This window comes from Helianthus annuus, chromosome 14 (assembly GCF_002127325.2).
Source record: "Helianthus annuus cultivar XRQ/B chromosome 14, HanXRQr2.0-SUNRISE, whole genome shotgun sequence".
NCBI classification, from domain to species: Eukaryota; Viridiplantae; Streptophyta; class Magnoliopsida; order Asterales; family Asteraceae; genus Helianthus; species Helianthus annuus.
In genome coordinates this window covers 134175852-134196463 of record NC_035446.2, presented here as the reverse complement: position 1 = coordinate 134196463, position 20612 = coordinate 134175852, and the positions used below count along the sequence as shown (strand labels likewise).

Genomic DNA, 20612 nt, shown 5'->3' with positions numbered 1-20612 from the left:
ACTGCCAGAGGAAATGGCAGGAATACATGATGTATTTCATGTATCTAATCTCAAAAAGTGCCTAGCTGATGAGTCACTCGTGATGCCTCTTAAGGATATAGAGGTAAATGAACAACTTAAGTTTGTAGAAAGGCCTCTACAAATTGAAGACAGGAAAATTAAGAATCTTAAGCATAAGAGATTAGTTCCGGTCAAATTGAAGTGGGACTCCAAAAGAGGACCTGAGTACACATGGGAGCTTGAATCAGAAATGCAAAGGAAATATCCACACTTGTTCCAGTAGATCTCGAGGACGCGCTCTAAAACAAGGTGGGGAGGATGTAACAATCCTCAAGAAAACCGACACCCTCGATTATTTTTCCGGCACCCTAAAAATATTTAAAATGTCCCAATATGTCGTTAAATATACCCCGTATGTGAAAACCGAGCCCGAAATGTAACATAACATTAAATTAAAAATAAATTAAAAACAAGAAATATGAAGTTGAGGCGGGCCGCGTAGACCCACCCCAACCATTTACGCGGGCGGTATCAAGGCTAAGGCCTGAGTTCGTTGAGTTTTAAGTTTAGGCTGTCCGCGTAAAGGACCCTTAAGGTCTACGCGAACCGCGACAGCTTGATGATCAGGCGAGCCCCGGTGCGGCCACATGTCCGACGCGTGTTGAGCCTATTCGTGACCCGGACCAGCTATAGCCTAGACCCCTAGGCCACGCGGGCCGCGTAAGCCCATGCGTACATTTACGCGGGCCGCGAGAAAATCAGAATCAGGCACTATATAAGGAGGCCTCGGGATTTCATTTCCGATCGTTCATTTCTTTCTTTCTAATCACAATTTCTGAATAGTGAGCATTATACCCGAGTCTAATACCCCCTAAATAGCGAGGTTCTGCTATGATGTAAGTATTATAACCCCTAGAGACGTATTAGATACTCTGCCCGATTGATCTAGGGTTCCGTAACGACTGTCGTGGTTCTGCCCGACGTAGTCGTTGGAATGCCGTCTCAGGGAGGGTATTACTAATGTTAAATTGGGTTATTATACTAACACACGTGCATTTGTGTAAATTATAGATTATTCCCAGGAAATCCTTACTAAAAACCCTAAAACAGCAATGTGAGTAATCCTCTTTTTGTTAAACGTTTTTACAAAACCTCACTTAATTAAATATATACAAAGCAGTTATTGAGTATTTGTAAGAATACAATTATAGTGGGTATGTTGGGGTTTTGTATACAAAATTTGTTACTGGCGTGGTAACATTCCACAAGTTGAGTATGACAGTACCACTGATGTTAATTGTTAATTCTTGGAAACAAATGTAATTGCGGATGTGCCCTCAATACTGTAAAATGATTGGTATTTCAACTTGATTAAACTGGGATTCACTCACCAGTAATTCCCACTGACAAAATGTTTTTAAAATGCGTTTCAGGTAACAAAATATGAACGCCAAATAGAAGCCAACTGGACAGCACTGAAGGCTTGGAAAAGTGGCAATAAAGTTACCTAAAAAGAAATAGATGTTTTTCTTAAATAGAATAGGATTTATTCCTATAAAAGTGTGTATACTGAAAACTTGGATTTACCCATATGTTTAATGTTATAAAATATGGTGGTTTACTCTGATAACATATTTCCGAACTACGGTCCTGATGAAAATTTCCGCTGCCAAATTAGTCACTAAACACGATACCACCGAAACTGATTCGCGGCCGCCCGTTCCCGGGAATTAGGGATCGGGGGTTGCGACATCAGTGTTTTCTTCAAAGGTGTAGAAAGGCAGTACTTTAGAGGACATCAGATGTTAGGCCACATTCAAGGGGAAAGTATTTGCATAAGCACTACTTATTGTGAATCCACTGATCTGATCCAGTTTTGACTTTTATCATTTGTTCCTTTGTAGGATTCAAGATACGAAGGGCCGTCTTCAAGATACGAAGATCCAAGAGATATAACACACAAATTCGAAGAGTATAAGGCCATGAAAAAAGAGATGATAGAAATTAAACGTATACGAGAAGAAAAATGCTTGACCTTGGCAGATAAGCAACGAGAGGCGTTGCGACAAACAATGTACGAAAAGGACTTGGAGATGTTTAATCGGCCTACCGACAATGTTCACCCTGCGATGTTGGAAATCACCCTCGCTAGAAAGCGTGAGATCCCAAAAAAATATGGATGGCCTTGTGATTTTTAGTTTTTTTAAACTTAGATTTTATTTAAAATGTAATGCTTTATTTTTATTTATAAAACTTTGATTTTTTTTCCATTTTATCTTAAATTAAAAAAAAAAAGAAAATAAAAAAAAGTTTACCACTTCAGCAAGTGTCTAAACCATTGCCAACACTTTTCAACAAAGTGTAAACACTTTTCACTAATTGACATGACACACTCTGATTGGTTGTTTTTTTTTTGTTTGCCACTCTAAGATGTTTAACCACTCCTTACACCCTTAAACTATTAACCTGGTGTAGGAAGGATGTTACTCTGAGGTGTGCTAAATTTACTCCACCCTCCCAATTTATATTTGCTCAATGCATCTAATATTCTATCATTTTCATATTAGAAAAGTAAACAAAAACAATTTTTGATTTGATATTTTGAGAGAAAAAAATAGGGGATTCATTGAAAATGTTCGGGAAGGGGTATGATTAGCCAACCCCACTTTATTATATACTAGCATTAAGCCCCTGCGTTGCAGCTGTTGTCATAAAACTGTGTCAAGTTTGACGTTTCGACGTCAAATATTATTCGGAAATGTCGGGTCAAATATAATACATTTTTATTCTTATTTTTATGTATGTTTTGACGTAAATATTTTCGGAAATGTCGAATCAAATATAATACGTTTTTATTAGACGGTATAAATTCAAGATACTTTACGTTTCAACGCCGCAAAAACACGCCGGACATTTTACTAGTTAGTTATAAAAATCATCCAAATCATAAATACTTAAATATAAAACCTAAGTATGGTATGTGTTAAGATGGCCGATAAAATGTGAATTCATTTTGCAAATGTACTGAATTTGATCAGCTAACTACTATTAACGGCTGTTTATGACATGAAAGTGAAAAATAACAAGCAAATACAGTTTGTGTATCACAAGCATTTAAGTCGATATTAAGACCGAACGTAGTGGGGCGTTTTTTGCCCCGAATACCGCCCGAAAACGCCCAAAACCGCCCTCCCCTCCGCCCCCGTGGGCGTGTTTGGCCAATTTGTTTGGTCTGGCGTGTTTTAAATAACGCTAAAGGGGCAAGGGTTTGACCAATCAGATTCATTTACATTTTTGTAAAACCAATCAATTTTTTTGATGTTTTTTTATTTAATTTTATTACAAACATAATGCCCCACAATGTACAAATCTCCACTACACCCATTTTAAAAAACGTCCAATAATGCCTCATTACTGACTAGTGTAACACCTCGAATTTTTGTGTCCAATGATGTGTTAACACGTGTCATTTGATTACACGTGGCATCTATAATAAATAAAGGACTAATTTTGACAAACCTTGAAAATATATAAATTCGAGGGTTATAAATGTCAACAAGGGTAAATATACTGTATAGTAACCCTAAATAACGCTTGTACCTTCAAACGAATAAAACATAGATCGTACGGAAGCGAAACGCGGAAGAAAGTGAGAGATTACGAGCTACAGGGGTTAACTGTGTCAACATGTTTAATTATACCTCTGAGTGACCCTTTGACGTTCCCAAGGCTTCGTAACAGTAGTATACGCTCACTAGAATATACTGTATAAATTCCGCGAAGTTCCGTCTTAAAACGAGAGAGTTATACTCGAATTCGTAGGAGAAGGGTTAAAAGCGTCAATAATGAAAGTTAAGGCTTTCTGAATAATTAATAAACTAATCGGGGACTTTATAATGCGGGCAAATAACACGAGGTCCCTATCGGTAAATAACCGAGGGCCAAACCGCAAAGTTACCCCTTCAAACCCGAAAGGTCAGGTAAATCATTACGAAAGATTTCGTTATTAATTACCAGATTCTGATAATCATTACAAAGGATTTTAAAAATCTGAAAAATAGGCCTCTCGCGACCCGCGTTAAGTAATGGCCTAAGTGTAGGCGGGTCGCGAGCCTCCTAAATTACGCGCCTGATATTTGAATATCAGGCGACCCGCATTAAACATACATGGGACTTCCATGCGGGTCGCGTGGGACGCCCAGATGCAGAAAAGTTGTAACTACTTGCCTTTTGAAGCCTTTGAACGATCAAATACCAATGAACGAGGCATGGGCACCCTACACTTGACCCATATCACTTAGGGACACCTGCCCATGATCCATGATCAAATGTAGACTGAGTTGTGATGATCTTAGGTGCTCTCTTTGGCTATAAATAGCAAACTTATGTGCATAACATTCACACAACTCAAACATACATCTCTGATCATTCTAAGGAGCTCCCAAGCACCCTTCTCTGCTCTATAGGCAAGAAACAACTTCTGTAAGTCGTTCACAATCAATATGATCTTGCATTTCCATAGTTTTAGCCTATAAACACAACCGTCGTAACTAACGGTTGTCATTACAATAACTTGCAAATGGTTCAGTCTTATGACGAATCAAAAGTGGTTTTGAGTTGGTAATTATGTGGGTAATAAACCTCTAAAAGGGTTCCCCCTGATCACCACTCTAACTATGTCAAATATCGAGTCAAACGCGCACTTAAAAAGTCAACAGAAAGCTATTTTAGCGATTTATGCATAATCTGTAATGTACATACTAAGAAACCAGTTTTGACACTCATAAAATATGATATTAAGTATATAAACTTGTTTGCGCTCGTTTGAATCGACCATTTGCTATATTGACCCGGTTCGGAGCCGAATGTCGCAAAAGTTTGACTTTTGCATTGACTTCAGTTCTGACCCGTTTTAGTGAGGTATAGATATGCCTTAGGACTCTCTTAGGACCAGGTCACATGTTGGTATAAACCTCTGTGATCGGTTCATGAGTTATCCGAGTCTTTTGCGCATTTCCGTCATTCGCCTAAAAGTTGACCGTAACGGCCTTTTGAAATTAAAACGAGTATTTCGGATATGTGAACGGACCAGAACCTTGCTTAATAAATTATAAGCATGTCCTTAAAGTTTCACGTCAATCCGAGGTCTAGAATGAGAGTTATGCTAAACGGCGCATTTAAAGTAAACTTTAGTAATTAACGGCGCAATTAGCATAACACCTATCTAAACCAAGATTTCGTCACCAAAACTTTTACCCACTGTATTAAAATAATATTTTGGGAATTTTAAAGATTTTTAATAATTTTTACCTCGCTCATAACCTGCGGTTATGGCTACGGTTCGGTAAATACCGAATATGCCCTTTTCGGCCAAAACATGAGTTCTACAAGGTCTTTTGACCCGATTCCAGTTGCTACTGATTTTAAATAATAAATAAAGTATTTTAAGCTTTATAAGCTGTTCGGGAAACTCAGATTTCCTGTAGAACTCAAAAAGCCCTTTTAAAGTCTTTAAAATGACCGAAAAGTCCCTACGGGGCGTAATATTAACTTAAACTCGTTACGGGCATCACGGAAGGTATCCTACTGATACCACAACCTCTTTGAGGCATATCGACTTAGGAAATAAGCGTAAGACTCTCATGGTTAACCGTTTCGCCTATTGCGCGTCCGGTTCGGCTTATGAAACTAGTTTTCATAAATTAGCCGATACGGGTCAAATTATATTATTTGAACCCCAAAATCCAGAGTGTGAACCTTGAACCCATATAAAACAAGTCTCTGAACTTGATTGGGGCAGAATCATATTCCATTCTCGGTTTTCGCCTTTCACGCGATTAAACCATATCTATATATATCGGAACCAACCGGTCTAGGCTACGGCTAATATAAGGACCCGTTAGGATTCTAAGAGGTTAATTAAAACCTTCGTTCCAGATTAGGAGCCCCGGTAAAAGCTATCGGCGATTTAACCGAACTAAGGATATATACTTGCAAAGGTAAATACTTTAACTTATTTCCCCTATATGGGCTTGGGTTACGGTATATTAATACCGCTTGATTGAGCATTATATTTTTCCATCGCTTAGGTGGTTAATTAAATAATATGATCGGCTCATTTAAACAGTTTTGTTTCTTAAAAGCCTTTGGGGGGTTTAATGACCGTTGTCCCGGATATCCTTGGCATCATTTTACGAAATGGCCACGACCATCGACATCCCGGTGTAGGCGTACACCCGGTATATATTGTCGACATTAAATTAAAAGACGTAGCCGTTGGTTTTTATGCTACGGTTTTACGCAATGTGGTGTGTCTATAAATCTTTAACCCGGCACGACCCGGGCTACTGAACGCATTAAAGAACATGTAAAACGTTCACAAGATTTTATTATAATTTTCCCAAGTTATAAAAGAGTTTGTGCCTTGTGCATTCAAATCAATTTTAATAAACATTTTCAAATGTGTCAGTTGAATGTATTTACCAGTGTAAACTGACGTATTTTCCCCAAAAAGATTAAGTGCAGGTACTATACGAAATGGGCTGGTATAGGCGTCCTAAGCATCATATATAGTCTCGCAAACTCGATGCTGCATCTGAATGAACAATATTTTATTATTAATTTTGATCCGCTGTGGATATATTCAACTTCTGTAATACATTTGATATTACAACCAGAGGTTGAAGTTTATATATTTATCTTAAGCTTCCGCTGTGCATTTATATAATTGTGTGGTTTGACTATATTGTTGCCAACATCGTCACGGTAATCCCCCACCGGGCCCACCGGTGAGACACGTGGAAATCGGGGTGTGACAGGTTGGTATCAGAGCCAACATTGAGTGAATTAAACACTATCCTATTGTGTTTAATCTCAATGACACAATTACACATACTTGAGTCTAGACAAGAACTTAGGACAAAATTGGAATAACAATTCGAGGAGGAATAACAAAATTTTGTCTTTTTCTTTTATTATTGGTATTTAAAGTTTTATAAAGCAGGAAAAATGCCACCTGTTATATTCCGAGGAAGAGGAAGGGGAAGAAGAGGCAGAGGAGAAGTCGTGACACATCACGATAACGAAGCTGGACCATCAGGTACAAGACATCCTTCGATGACGAGGAGCGAAGAACCACAACGACGTAGAGATCTTTACGAACCCGCGAGGCATTCCACCTCGCACAGCTCGACGCCATCCTACCGGCACTCCTTTGGGCCAAACTCAGAGAATGATCCCAACAACCCACAACCTTCCTTCATACCTCTACAACGTTCGGTATCGCACCGAAATTACGACGACCCTACTCCCTACTTCATAGGTCAGTTTAATCCGGCTGACTACATACAGGAACCTTCAGGCTTTGTTCCACTAGGGCCACAAGATCACTTCTCCGAAGACCATATGGATGAAGATACTGATCCAACTGAACCTGCGCGTGGTACGCCCACGCATCCGATAGAAGTCTCTGATGGGTCATCCTTCCATGGCACACCTTATCAGGGACCAGACAGTTTCCAAGCGTTGTTTGACCGACATGAGTGGTACTACACGCCACCTCAACAGACATCTCAACAACCGCGACAACCACAGGATCCCTCTGAGGATTCACGCTTTGTGGCAGTTACGCCACCACCTCCGCCACCAGCGCAACCAGTAATACCTGATCCGCCAAGGCGTATGAGGACAAATGCTCGTATGTCTACACGAGGAGGAGGGGGTATCCACTTCAGCACTCCTCGACATTCTAGTAGTAGCCACTATCCGCCACTACAAGAAGAAGGACCTTCAAGTCCTATACAGGAGGCGAACTCCGCACCAGCTGCACAAAATTCGCCACCATTTGGGTATGACCAACCCATACCTGCTTACACGGGTCCAACGGCTTACAACCCGTTCGAACCATCACAAGCACAATACAACTACGGCTATGAGCGCGACCCATACGTGGTGTCGGCAAGATATAATGCGCGCTACCCTGACGGAGCACATGGAAACATGGGACCACCGGACTACTCAGCTCATGGGTATCCAATACCTCCCAGACCTCCAGTCCCGCATCAAGCGCCACAACCACGTTTCTCTCCTCCTGAACAGGAAGAAATACTCCATCGACTAGATCGTGTGGAGAGAGAGTTCGAGGAAGAGAAAAAGAGCCACCGAGGATTTCTCAAAGGCTTGGCGAACCTACTAAAGGGCAAAAAGAAGAAACGTGACCATTAGCCCTAAATAGTTGTACTAATGTAATTTCTACTTTGAAATAAGTCCCTGCGTGGACACTTATCGTATTTCAGTCCCTACGTGGACTTATCTTTTAAGTCCTTGCATGGACATTTATCTTATGTTAGTCCCTGCGTGGACTTGTCACTTATTTTATACCTCTAAGGAGGTATGTACTATTTGAAAGACCCGTTTAGGGCAATATGTAATTGTATTTGAGATTATGGAATGTATGTTATGAGTTTTGTTTTAATATGTATAAAATAAATCAAAACCATTCCTTTTATATTGATCTGCCTAGATAAAGAATCTTAAAAGGTGAAACCTAGCTTGGTGTCTTTTAAGATCCAGTTAAGATGGTACGACCTAATTGAAAAGATTCTGATTCCCTGTTAACCTCTGTACGCATGTTAACAATCATGGCAGATGTGATTCGTTAAAATCACGCACGTCATTCTTATACAATAATCCTTTAAGGATTTCAAAACCCAACTAAATGATTTATAAATCGTGGGTTAAATCACCAATGAAGGTGATCAATCTTATTAAAACATCCATTAGTGATGTAGTGCCTACGGGCCAATATTATTAAAACATCCATTAGTGATGTAGTGCCTACGGGCCAGTATTATTAAAAACATCCATTAGTGATGTAGTGCCTACGGGCCAGTATTATTAAAACATCCATTAGTGATGTAGTGCCTACGGGCCAGTATTATTAAAAACATCCATTAGTGATGTAGTGCCTACGGGCCAACCTTATTAAAACATCCATTAGAGATGTAGTGCCTACGGGCCAACCATATTAAAACATCCATTAGAGATGTAGTGCCTACGGGCCAACCATATTAAAACATCCATTAGAGATGTAGTGCCTACGGGCCAACCATATTAAAACATCCATTAGAGGTGTAGTGCCTATGGGCCGTAATAATTGTCTTATAACGACAAAAGGCAGTGGTGGTCTATGACTCCCTGTCAGAAAGGGATAAAAGAACTACGGTTCAAATCTCTATGCCTTTGATTCTCTGAAATCTCGGCTAAAATTATAAAACATCCTCGTGATTAGGCTTTATGCCGCCAATACTATTTATATAGCTGAAATAGGATATATTCAAATCCTAATAAGTAATGAAATAATAAGTTAACCAAATATGGTCTCTGTACCATGGTTGACAAATTGTCATAAAAGACAATTATATAATAATCTCCTGAATAAAATTTTGTTATCTTCTGTAACAGATTCAAGTTACAATGGCGGATCCCAACGGAGAGAATAGCCATACTAATGAAGATGACTACGACAATACGCCAGTGCATTTGACAGGCGCACAACTGAAGGCTCTGATTGACAATGCTGTTCAGGCAGCTCTTGATCGTCAATATACTGAGTCCCAAGGCAGAACCGTGTCAAAACCACCCTCTAAACCAAAGACACACTCCAAACCACCCTCTCAACCCAAGAAAGATGACGACAAACACTCGTCCACTCAGAACAGCGTTCATCGCGATAGAGAATATACTGATGCATCAAATGCTAAGGGTTGCACCTACAAATACTTCGTATCTTGTAAGCCCCGGGAATTTACAGGGGATAAAGGTGCTGTTGATTGTATCACCTGGCTAGATGAGATGGACACTATTGTGGACATCAGCGGGTGTGCAGCGAGGGATGTGGTGAAGTATGTGTCCCGGTCATTTAAGGGCGAGGCCCTGGCATGGTGGAGAGCGTTGGTTCAGGCATCTGGTAAGTCTGCTTTATACAAAATGACGTGGGAGGAATTTATTGCTCTCATTAAGGAAAACTACTGCCCTCAGAATGAGGTTGAGAAGATCGAGGCTGACTTTGTGTCACTGGTGATGACGAACCTGGACTGCCAGGCATATTTGACAAGTTTCAATACAATGTCTCGTCTGGTCCCATACCTTGTGACACCAGAACCTCGAAGAATTGCCCGTTTCATTGGGGGCTTGGAGCCTGCGATCAAGGCGAGTGTAAAGGCCTCTCGGCCGACGACCTTCAGGTCAGTTACTGACATCTCCTTGTCTCTCACCTTAGACGCTGTCCGTCTGAGGACACTAAGGAACAAGGAGGCTGAGAAGAGAAAACGTGAGGATGATACCTCACGAAGATCAGGGAAGAAGCACCGTGGAAACGGTGAAGGTAAAAGAGGGTCGGAGGCGAAGAAAGATGGGCAAGCTGGTGAAAGGCCCAACTGCAAAATCTGCAAGAAACCCCACTCTGGGAAGTGCAGATTTGCATCAAATTCACAGTCGCAATCTAAGACTCCCTCCTGTGGACTATGCAAGTCCAAGGATCATAAGACTGTGGAGTGCAAAAAGATTAAGGATGCAACCTGCTACGGTTGTAATGAAAAGGGGCATATCAAGAGTAACTGCCCTAAGTATGCCAAGAAGACGGAAGAGACAAAGAAGTCAAATGCGAGAGTTTTTCGCATGGATGCAAAGGAAGCGATCCAGAACGACAACGTGCTTACAGGTACTTTTCTCGTAAATAATATATTTGCAAGAGTACTATTCGATTCTGGCGCTGATAAATCCTTTGTAGACCAAAAATTTTGCCAACTACTAAATATGCCTATCAAAACCCTTGACGTGAAATACGAAGTAGAATTAGCAGACGGCACGATAGAAACCGTCTCTACTGTTCTAGAGGGATGTGAAATATCCATTAGGAACCATTCTTTTCCTCTATCTCTACTTCCCTTCAAACTAGCGGGTTTCGACATAGTCCTAGGCATGGACTGGTTATCCCGTAATCAGGCCCAAATCATTTGCGGCAAGAGGCATATAGTGCTAAAGACTCCGAGTGGTGAATCCCTTACCATTCGAGGAGATACGCAGTACGGGTTACCCGAGGAGGTATCTATGCTCAAAGCTTCAAGGTGTTTGAACAGAGGCTGTGTAATTTACATGGCTCAGGTGATAATAGAAGAGCCTAAGCCGAAGATAGAAGATCTTCCTGTCATTTCTGAATATCCCGAGGTTTTCCCCGAAGAACTACCTGGCTTACCACCAGATAGACAAGTGGAATTCAGAATAGATATCATACCAGGAGCAGCTCCTATAGCTAGAGCACCTTACAAGCTAGCTCCTACTGAAATGAAGGAACTGAGAACCCAGTTGGATGAACTACTGGCGAAGGGTTTTATTAGACCTAGTTCATCTCCCTGGGGAGCACCAGTCCTATTTGTAAAGAAGAAGGACGGATCGATGCGGTTGTGTATCGATTACCGTGAGCTGAACAAAGTTACCATAAAGAATAGATATCCTTTGCCAAGGATCGACGATCTATTCGACCAGCTGCAAGGAGCAAGCTATTTCTCGAAGATCGACTTGAGGTCGGGCTATCATCAACTAAGGGTCAAGGATGAGGATGTACATAAGACAGCATTTAGGACTCGCTATGGGCATTACGAGTTCCTAGTGATGCCTTTTGGGCTCACAAATGCACCGGCTGCGTTCATGGATCTCATGAATCGCGTCTGCAAGCCGTATTTGGACAAATTTGTCATAGTCTTCATCGACGATATCCTTATATATTCCAAGAACCAAGCAGACCACGAGAAGCACCTCCGTTGCATTCTCGAATTACTACAGCGTGAGAAACTCTACGCCAAATTCTCGAAATGTGAATTCTGGCTACGAGAGGTTCAGTTTTTAGGACACGTTGTGAGTGAGCGTGGTATTCAAGTAGATCCCGCTAAGGTAGAGGCGGTCATGAACTGGCAAGAGCCAAAGACGCCTACCGAAATCCGTAGTTTCCTAGGGTTAGCAGGATACTACCGGAGGTTTATTGAAAATTTTTCGAGGATTGCTGCGCCCTTAACTTCCCTGACAAAGAAGAAAGAAAAGTTTAATTGGGGCCCAAAGCAGCAAGAGTCCTTCGAAATACTGAAGCAAAAGCTAAGCAACGCACCTGTGTTGACACTACCTGAAGGTACAGATGAATTCGTAGTTTACTGCGATGCATCACACACGGGCATGGGGTGTGTGCTTATGCAGAAGGGCAAGGTGATTGCCTATGCTTCAAGGCAATTAAAGGTGCATGAAAAGAATTACACCACCCATGACTTGGAGTTGGGTGCCGTTGTATTTGCACTGAAATTGTGGAGGCACTACCTTTATGGTATTAAATTTGTGATTTATTCTGATCACAAAAGCCTCCAGCACCTGTTCAACCAGAAGGAGTTGAACATGAGGCAGCGTCGTTGGATGGAAACCCTGAATGACTATGATTGCGAGATCAGGTACCATCCCGGCAAAGCGAATGTAGTCGCTGATGCCTTAAGCAGGAAAGAAAGGGTAAAACCTATTCGAATCAATGCCAAGAGCATTGAGGTCAAGAACAATTTAATTGAAAGGATTCTAGCTGCACAGCGAGAGGCTGTGTTGGAAACTAATTATCCTAATGAAAAGTTAGGAGTAACTGAGGAGCAGCTGACTCTTAGCAAGGATGGAATCCTTAGACTGAACGGACGTATATGGGTTCCGATTTATGGAGGACTACGAGATGTTATCCTCCAAGAGGCCCATAGTTCCAAATACTCAGTCCATCCTGGTGCAGACAAAATGTACCAAGACTTAAAGGCAAATTATTGGTGGATAGGCTTGAAAAAGTCTGTAGCCGCCCATGTAGCAAAGTGCTTGACTTGTGCTCAAGTCAAAGCCGAGCACCAAAAGCCGTCTGGCTTGCTACAACAGCCTGAACTTCCCGAGTGGAAGTGGGAATGCGTAACTATGGACTTCATAACCAAGTTACCCAAAACCAGGAAAGGAAACGATACAATATGGGTCATAGTTGATAGACTGACTAAATCAGCTCATTTTCTACCCATCAAGGAGACGTATAGCTCCGATATGTTAGCCCAACTTTATGTGGATAAGATTGTAGCCTTACACGGCATACCTGTGTCTATTATCTCCGACATGGATACTAGATACACATCTCACTTCTGGAAGAGTTTCCAGCAATCTTTGGGCACGCGTTTGAACTTCAGTACGGCTTACCATCCACAGACGGACAGTCAGAGTGAGCGTACCATTCAAACGCTAGAAGACATGCTTCGTGCATGTGCAATCGATTTAGGCGGTAACTGGGATAAGAATCTACCCCTGATCGAATTCTCCTACAATAATAGCTACCACACCAGCATAAAGGCTGCGCCTTTCGAGGCATTATATGGTAGGAAATGTAGATCGCCTGTTTGTTGGGCGGAAGTAGGAGAGGTCCAATTATCAGGACCAGAGATTGTTTTCCAGACAACGGACAAGATTGTCCAGATCCGGGAACGTCTCAAGGCTGCCCGCGATAGGCAGAAGAGCTACGCTGATCCAAAGCGTAAGGATTTTCACTTCGAAGTGGGTGAAAAGGTATTACTTAAGGTGTCACCCTGGAAGGGGGTGATGCGTTTCGGCAAGAAAGGCAAACTGAGTCCGAGATACATAGGACCTTTTGAGGTCATTGAACGTGTCGGATCAGTTGCCTATAAGTTAAACTTGCCTGAAGAGCTCAATGGAATTCACAACGTGTTCCACATCTGCAATCTCAAAAAGTGCTTCGCCGATGAATCATTGGTGATTCCACACACAGATGTGCATATAGATGAGAGCTTAAAATTTATAGAAAAACCTTTGTCGATTGAAGATCGACAGGTAAAGAAGCTTCGCAGAAAGCACGTACCGATTGTAAAAGTCAAATGGGATGCTCGTAGAGGTCCTGAATATACGTGGGAAGTCGAAGCTACAATGAAAGAAAAGTACCCCTATTTATTTGAGTAAATCTCGGGTCGAGATTTATTTTAAGGGGGTGAGGATGTAACACCTCGAATTTTTGTGTCCAATGATGTGTTAACACGTGTCATTTGATTACACGTGGCATCTATAATAAATAAAGGACTAATTTTGACAAACCTTGAAAGTATATAAATTCGAGGGTTATAAATGTCAACAAGGGTAAATATACTGTATAGTAACCCTAAATAACGCTTGTACCTTCAAACGAATAAAACATAGATCGTACGGAAGCGAAACGCGGAAGAAAGTGAGAGATTACGAGCTACAGGGGTTAACTGTGTCAACATGTTTAATTATACCTCTGAGTGACCCTTTGACGTTCCCAAGGCTTCGTAACAGTATTATACGCTCACTAGAATATACTGTATAAATTCCGCGAAGTTCCGTCTTAAAACGAGAGAGTTATACTCGAATTCGTAGGAGAAGGGTTAAAAGCGTCAATAATGAAAGTTAAGGCTTTCTGAATAATTAATAAACTAATCGGGGACTTTATAATGCGGGCAAATAACACGAGGCCCCTATCGGTAAATAACCGAGGGCCAAACCGCAAAGTTACCCCTTCAAACCCGAAAGGTCAGGTAAATCATTACGAAAGATTTCGTTATTAATTACCAGATTCTGATAATCATTACAAAGGATTTTAAAAATCTGAAAAATAGGCCTCTCGCGACCCGCGTTAAGTAATGGCCTAAGTGTAGGCGGGTCGCGAGCCTCCTAAATTACGCGCCTGATATTTGAATATCAGGCGACCCGCATTAAACATACATGGGACTTCCATGCGGGTCGCGTGGGACGCCCAGATGCAGAAAAGTTGTAACTACTTGCCTTTTGGAGCCTTTGAACGATCAAATACCAATGAATGAGGCATGGGCACCCTACACTTGACCCATATCACTTAGGGACACCTGCCCATGATCCATGATCAAATGTAGACTGAGTTGTGATGATCTTAGGTGCTCTCTTTTGCTATAAATAGCAAACTTATGTGCATAACATTCACACAACTCAAACATACATCTCTGATCATTCTAAGGAGCTCCCAAGCACCCTTCTCTGCTCTATAGGCAAGAAACAACTTCTGTAAGTCGTTCACAATCAATATGGTCTTGCATTTCCATAGTTTTAGCCTATAAACACAACCGTCGTAACTAACGGTTGTCATTACAATAACTTGCAAATGGTTCAGTCTTATGACGAATCAAAAGTGGTTTTGAGTTGGTAATTATGTGGGTAATAAACCTCTAAAAGGGTTCCCCCTGATCACCACTCTAACTATGTCAAATATCGAGTCAAACGCGCACTTAAAAAGTCAACAGAAAGCTATTTTAGCGATTTATGCATAATCTGTAATGTACATACTAAGAAACCAGTTTTGACACTCATAAAATATGATATTAAGTATATAAACTTGTTTGCGCTCGTTTGAATCGACCATTTGCTATATTGACCCGGTTCGGAGCCGAATGTCGCAAAAGTTTGACTTTTGCATTGACTTCAGTTCTGACCCGTTTTAGTGAGGTATAGATATGCCTTAGGACTCTCTTAGGACCAGGTCACATGTTGGTATAAACCTCTGTGATCGGTTCATGAGTTATCCGAGTCTTTTGCGCATTTCCGTCATTCGCCTAAAAGTTGACCGTAACGGCCTTTTGAAATTAAAACGAGTATTTCGGATATGTGAATGGACCAGAACCTTGCTTAATAAATTATAAGCATGTCCTTAAAGTTTCACGTCAATCCGAGGTCTAGAATGAGAGTTATGCTAAACGGCGCATTTAAAGTAAACTTTAGTAATTAACGGCGCAATTAGCATAACACCTATCTAAACCAAGATTTCGTCACCAAAACTTTTACCCACTGTATTAAAATAATATTTTGGGAATTTTAAAGATTTTTAATAATTTTTACCTCGCTCATAACCTGCGGTTATGGCTACGGTTCGGTAAATACCGAATATGCCTTTTACGGCCAAAACATGAGTTCTACAAGGTCTTTTGACCCGATTCCAGTTGCTACTGATTTTAAATAATAAATAAAGTATTTTAAGCTTTATAAGCTGTTCGGGAAACTCAGATTTCCTGTAGAACTCAAAAAGCCCTTTTAAAGTCTTTAAAATGACCGAAAAGTCCCTACGGGGCGTAATATTAACTTAAACTCGTTACGGGCATCACGGAAGGTATCCTACTGATACCACAACCTCTTTGAGGCATATCGACTTAGGAAATAAGCGTAAGACTCTCATGGTTAACCGTTTCGCCTATTGCGCGTCCGGTTCGGCTTATGAAACTAGTTTTCATAAATTAGCCGATACGGGTCAAATTATATTATTTGAACCCCAAAATCCAGAGTGTGAACCTTGAACCCATATAAAACAAGTCTCTGAACTTGATTGGGGCAGAATCACATTCCATTCTCGGTTTTCGCCTTTCACGCGATTAAACCATATCTATATATATCGGAACCAACCGGTCTAGGCTACGGCTAATATAAGGACCCGTTAGGATTCTAAGAGGTTAATTAAAACCTTCGTTCCAGATTAGGAGCCCCGGTAAAAGCTATCGGCGATTTAACCGAACTAAGGATATATACTTGCAAAGGTAAATACTTTAACTTATTTCCCCTATATGGGCTTGGGTTACGGTATATTAATACCGCTTGATTGAGCATTATATTTTTCCATCGCTTAGGTGGTTAATTAAATAATATGATCGGCTCATTTAAACAGTTTTGTTTCTTAAAAGCCTTTGGGGGGTTTAATGACCGTTGTCCCGGATATCCTTGGCATCATTTTACGAAATGGCCACGACCATCGACATCCCGGTGTAGGCGTACACCCGGTATATATTGTCGACATTAAATTAAAAGACGTAGCCGTTGGTTTTTATGCTACGGTTTTACGCAATGTGGTGTGTCTATAAATCTTTAACCCGGCACGACCCGGGCTACTGAACGCATAAAAGAACATGTAAAACGTTCACAAGATTTTATTATAATTTTCCCAAGTTATAAAAGAGTTTGTGCCTTGTGCATTCAAATCAATTTTAATAAACATTTTCAAATGTGTCAGTTGAATGTATTTACCAGTGTAAACTGACGTATTTTCCCCAAAAAGATTAAGTGCAGGTACTATACGAAATGGGCTGGTATAGGCGTCCTAAGCATCATATATAGTCTCGCAAACTCGATGCTGCATCTGAATGAACAATATTTTATTATTAATTTTGATCCGCTGTGGATATATTCAACTTCTGTAATACATTTGATATTACAACCAGAGGTTGAAGTTTATATTTATCTTAAGCTTCCGCTGTGCATTTATATAATTGTGTGGTTTGACTATATTGTTGCCAACATCGTCACGGTAATCCCCCACCGGGCCCACCGGTGAGACACGTGGAAATCGGGGTGTGACAACTAGGCTGTCACATGACGCAAAACGTCCAAGGGTGAATCATGTCCACTATGCATGGTCTAATGGATTAAAGTATGCTACACAAACAAAAGTAGAAACACGACTATGGATTCGCATATCTTATTACCAAAGCCGTAATTTTCTTATGAATAATTTCAAGAAATATTGGATTTTAATAATCTCAATTATTCGCCGTTGGCCGCCAACAGTCCCAACTTAAAAAATAACCACTGGCAGTCCCAACTATTAACATATTGGCCTCCAATGAACCCTGACTAACAGAACCCTAACGTTGTTAGTCTCCGGTCTCCGGAAAAAAAAAATTCTGGCCGGAGAAACATTTTTGGCCGGAAAACTCTTTTTTGGTCGAAAAACTCAACATTTGCGTCCAAAACCTCTTTGTAACTTTATTAGGGTGTAAGGAGTGGTTAAACACTTGAGAGTGGCAAACTAAAAAATCAACCAATGAGAGTGTGCCACGTCAATCAGTGAAAAATGTTTAAACTTTGGTGAAAAGTGTTGGCAATGGTTTAGACATTTAGTGAAGTGGTAAACTTTTTAAATAAAAAAAAAGGAAAAAAATGTGATTGGTTGAGATTGGAATGGACCCCACCTCACACTACCCTCCTCTCTCTTCTTCCTCCTTCGCCGAATCGGCAAACCCTCACCGAATTGGTGAAGGTTTGATCGGTAAAGTTCATTGGCATTGGTTTGCCACTAGCCATCAAATCGGGGAAGTGGGTTTGCCGACCCCCACTCCCTACACCCTTATAGACCCTTATGAACCTGTTTCTAGTAAAAATCCCGGTTATTGAAGTCGTCAGAAAACTTTTTTTTCGCCGGAAAACTTCTCTTTGGTCGGACAACTCAACTTTTTGGCTGGAAAACTCAGCATTTTCATCTCAAACCTCTTTGTAACCTTAGATCGGACCTTTAGAAGCCATTTTCTGGCCAAAAACGGTTTTCCGGCGACCGAAAACTAACAGCGTTAGGGTGCTGTTAGTCAGGGTCCATTGGTGGCCACAGTGGCGTCTCTGAGAATTCACGTACCCTGTTCGAGCTCGAAAAATGGGCCCATATGCTTTAACGATAAACAACATAATTACGAAAATGACAAAAATTTAGTATTGGATTGGGCCCAATAAACCTATTGTTAAGTTGGGTAAATTATAAAAAATACAAATATTTTGATAATGGGCCTCTATATTGGATTTGTTATGTGTGTACAATTTTTTTTAATAAAATAACATATATATATATCGAATTTTTTTTTTTAAATCCTGTGCCCCTCGAAAAAACGGGCCTTGTGCAGAAGTCCTCCCCGCACACCTAAAGAGCCGCCCATGGGTGGCCAATATGTCAATAGTTGAGACTGTCAGTAGTTATTTTTTAAGTTGAGACTCTTAGCGACCAATAACGAATAGTTGGGATTATTAAAATCCAATATTAATAATTTCAAAACACATAACACATCCCAAGTAAAAGACTACTTGTAGTATAGTAGTCGTACGAAAATTTAATTATGTAAAAGGAGTAGCCACTTGATTAAAACTAATAATTAAAACTAATTCTAAGTTAAGAAAATATAACCCACAATAATTAACTTATTTTCCGGCCACAAAGACATGAACGGAAAGTGAAAAACAAATCACCGGTAAACTTTCATTTTCCCCTTCTTACAAAAACCTACGAAGATGGAGGGAAATCCTGAGCCGGTGATCTATAAAAGTCGCCGGAATCTTAAAATCCAGCTTCAAAATTGATAATATCATTTAAACAAATTCAACAGATGCACTTCTCTTCCTTCTTGTGTACAACTAGTCACAGATGACTCATCAGAATTCATCGACGGACTTCCACTCCGACGCTTCTCCTTCAACAAACTCCGATTCAACAGATCCTGAGGTTGCACTGCGATTACCGGTGGCTCACAGTCTCTCCGGCGCTTCAACACCTTCGATCGCGGATATGTGACCGGATCCTGAACCTTGAGCACGTCAATTTCCGACGAATCACCGAACTTTGACGTCATCGGAAGTGCTTCCACAAGCTCCGGGATCGGCCGTAACGTGCCGCCTCGAAGAACTGTATCCACTGACGCCTGACACACGTGCCAGTTCCCGGTCCATAGCAGTCCGACGGCACCGTTCACCGGATTTACAGTCCGACCGGCAGCTTCAAACAGTAGCGATTGAAATAGAGCTGTATATGAAAAAAAAAAAAAAAAGTAGATAATGTTAGGATCAAAGCGGTACGCGAAAGCGAATCAACAGACACAAACAACACAGACAGAAAATAAACGACACAAGAATTTAATTTAAGGTTGGTTCGGTCCTGCTGAGGAACCTAAGATTTTCTCGTTAAGCTGTGAAAAAGATTTTCGGTGGAAAAGATTACAGTTACATATAAAAAAATAAGATAACAATTAGGGTATAGGTATGTAACTTAAGCCTAATAAAAATAAATAACGTGTCTAAAACAAGGCCGAAATCTTGTAAACCCAACAAACACACATATATAGGTTTAATTAACAAAGTAAGTTTGTTGATGGTTAGAGTGTGGTGGTTTACATGGACGTTGATTTTGTGGTACGGAAGAGATGAAGGACATGAGGCCGGCTCGGCCGAAGAACTTAGCGAGGAAAACGGTTGCGTGAGCTTGGGCTTCTGGAGAATCGATCCACTGTAAACAGGGACGGAGAATACAGGTTTCACTGCATCCTTTACGAAGGACTCTGCATCCGTTGCAACTCATGTTTATGTGAGGGTTGGAGGCGGAGAAATGAAGCCGATGGGGAAAGAAAGTAGAGGGTATTTGTAAAGAAGGAGATGGTGTAGAGTTAGGTTAACTGGGGTTAAGTTAAACAGTGGTGGATTCCAAAGTATTGGGCGAGAGCGGCTCCGTGTTTTCGCGGATTTTACCTATTTCTTTATTTATATGTTTTTTGTTGAACTAGTTATTGGATAATATTTTTGGTGCCCTTTCACTTTCGGGTCATCATGGAATCCAAAGAAATTTCGCTTGTATTTACCAAGTCTTACCGACTTGAGATCTACTTTTATTTTCTATGGTAGAAGACTGAAAAAATAACATTTTTGTAACGTTTTAGAGTGTAAATGTGTGATCCATTTTAGATGTTTGATGTGTTTAAAGTAAGTGAACG

The 20612-nt window shown here is 40.7% G+C and overlaps 1 protein-coding gene across 1 annotated transcript; it reads right to left on the bottom strand.

Annotated features, from left to right (window-relative positions):
- Positions 1 to 18964: 18964 nt before the first annotated feature.
- On the bottom strand, positions 18965 to 20285 carry LOC110903985 (LOB domain-containing protein 39). The gene is made up of 2 exons (XM_022149791.2): positions 20020 to 20285; positions 18965 to 19651 (listed from the first exon to the last, which is right to left on the bottom strand). The coding sequence occupies exons 1-2, from the start codon at positions 20201 to 20203 to the stop codon at positions 19218 to 19220; spliced, it is 618 nt and encodes a 205-aa protein (XP_022005483.1). The 5' UTR covers positions 20204 to 20285; the 3' UTR covers positions 18965 to 19217.
- Positions 20286 to 20612: the final 327 nt, after the last annotated feature.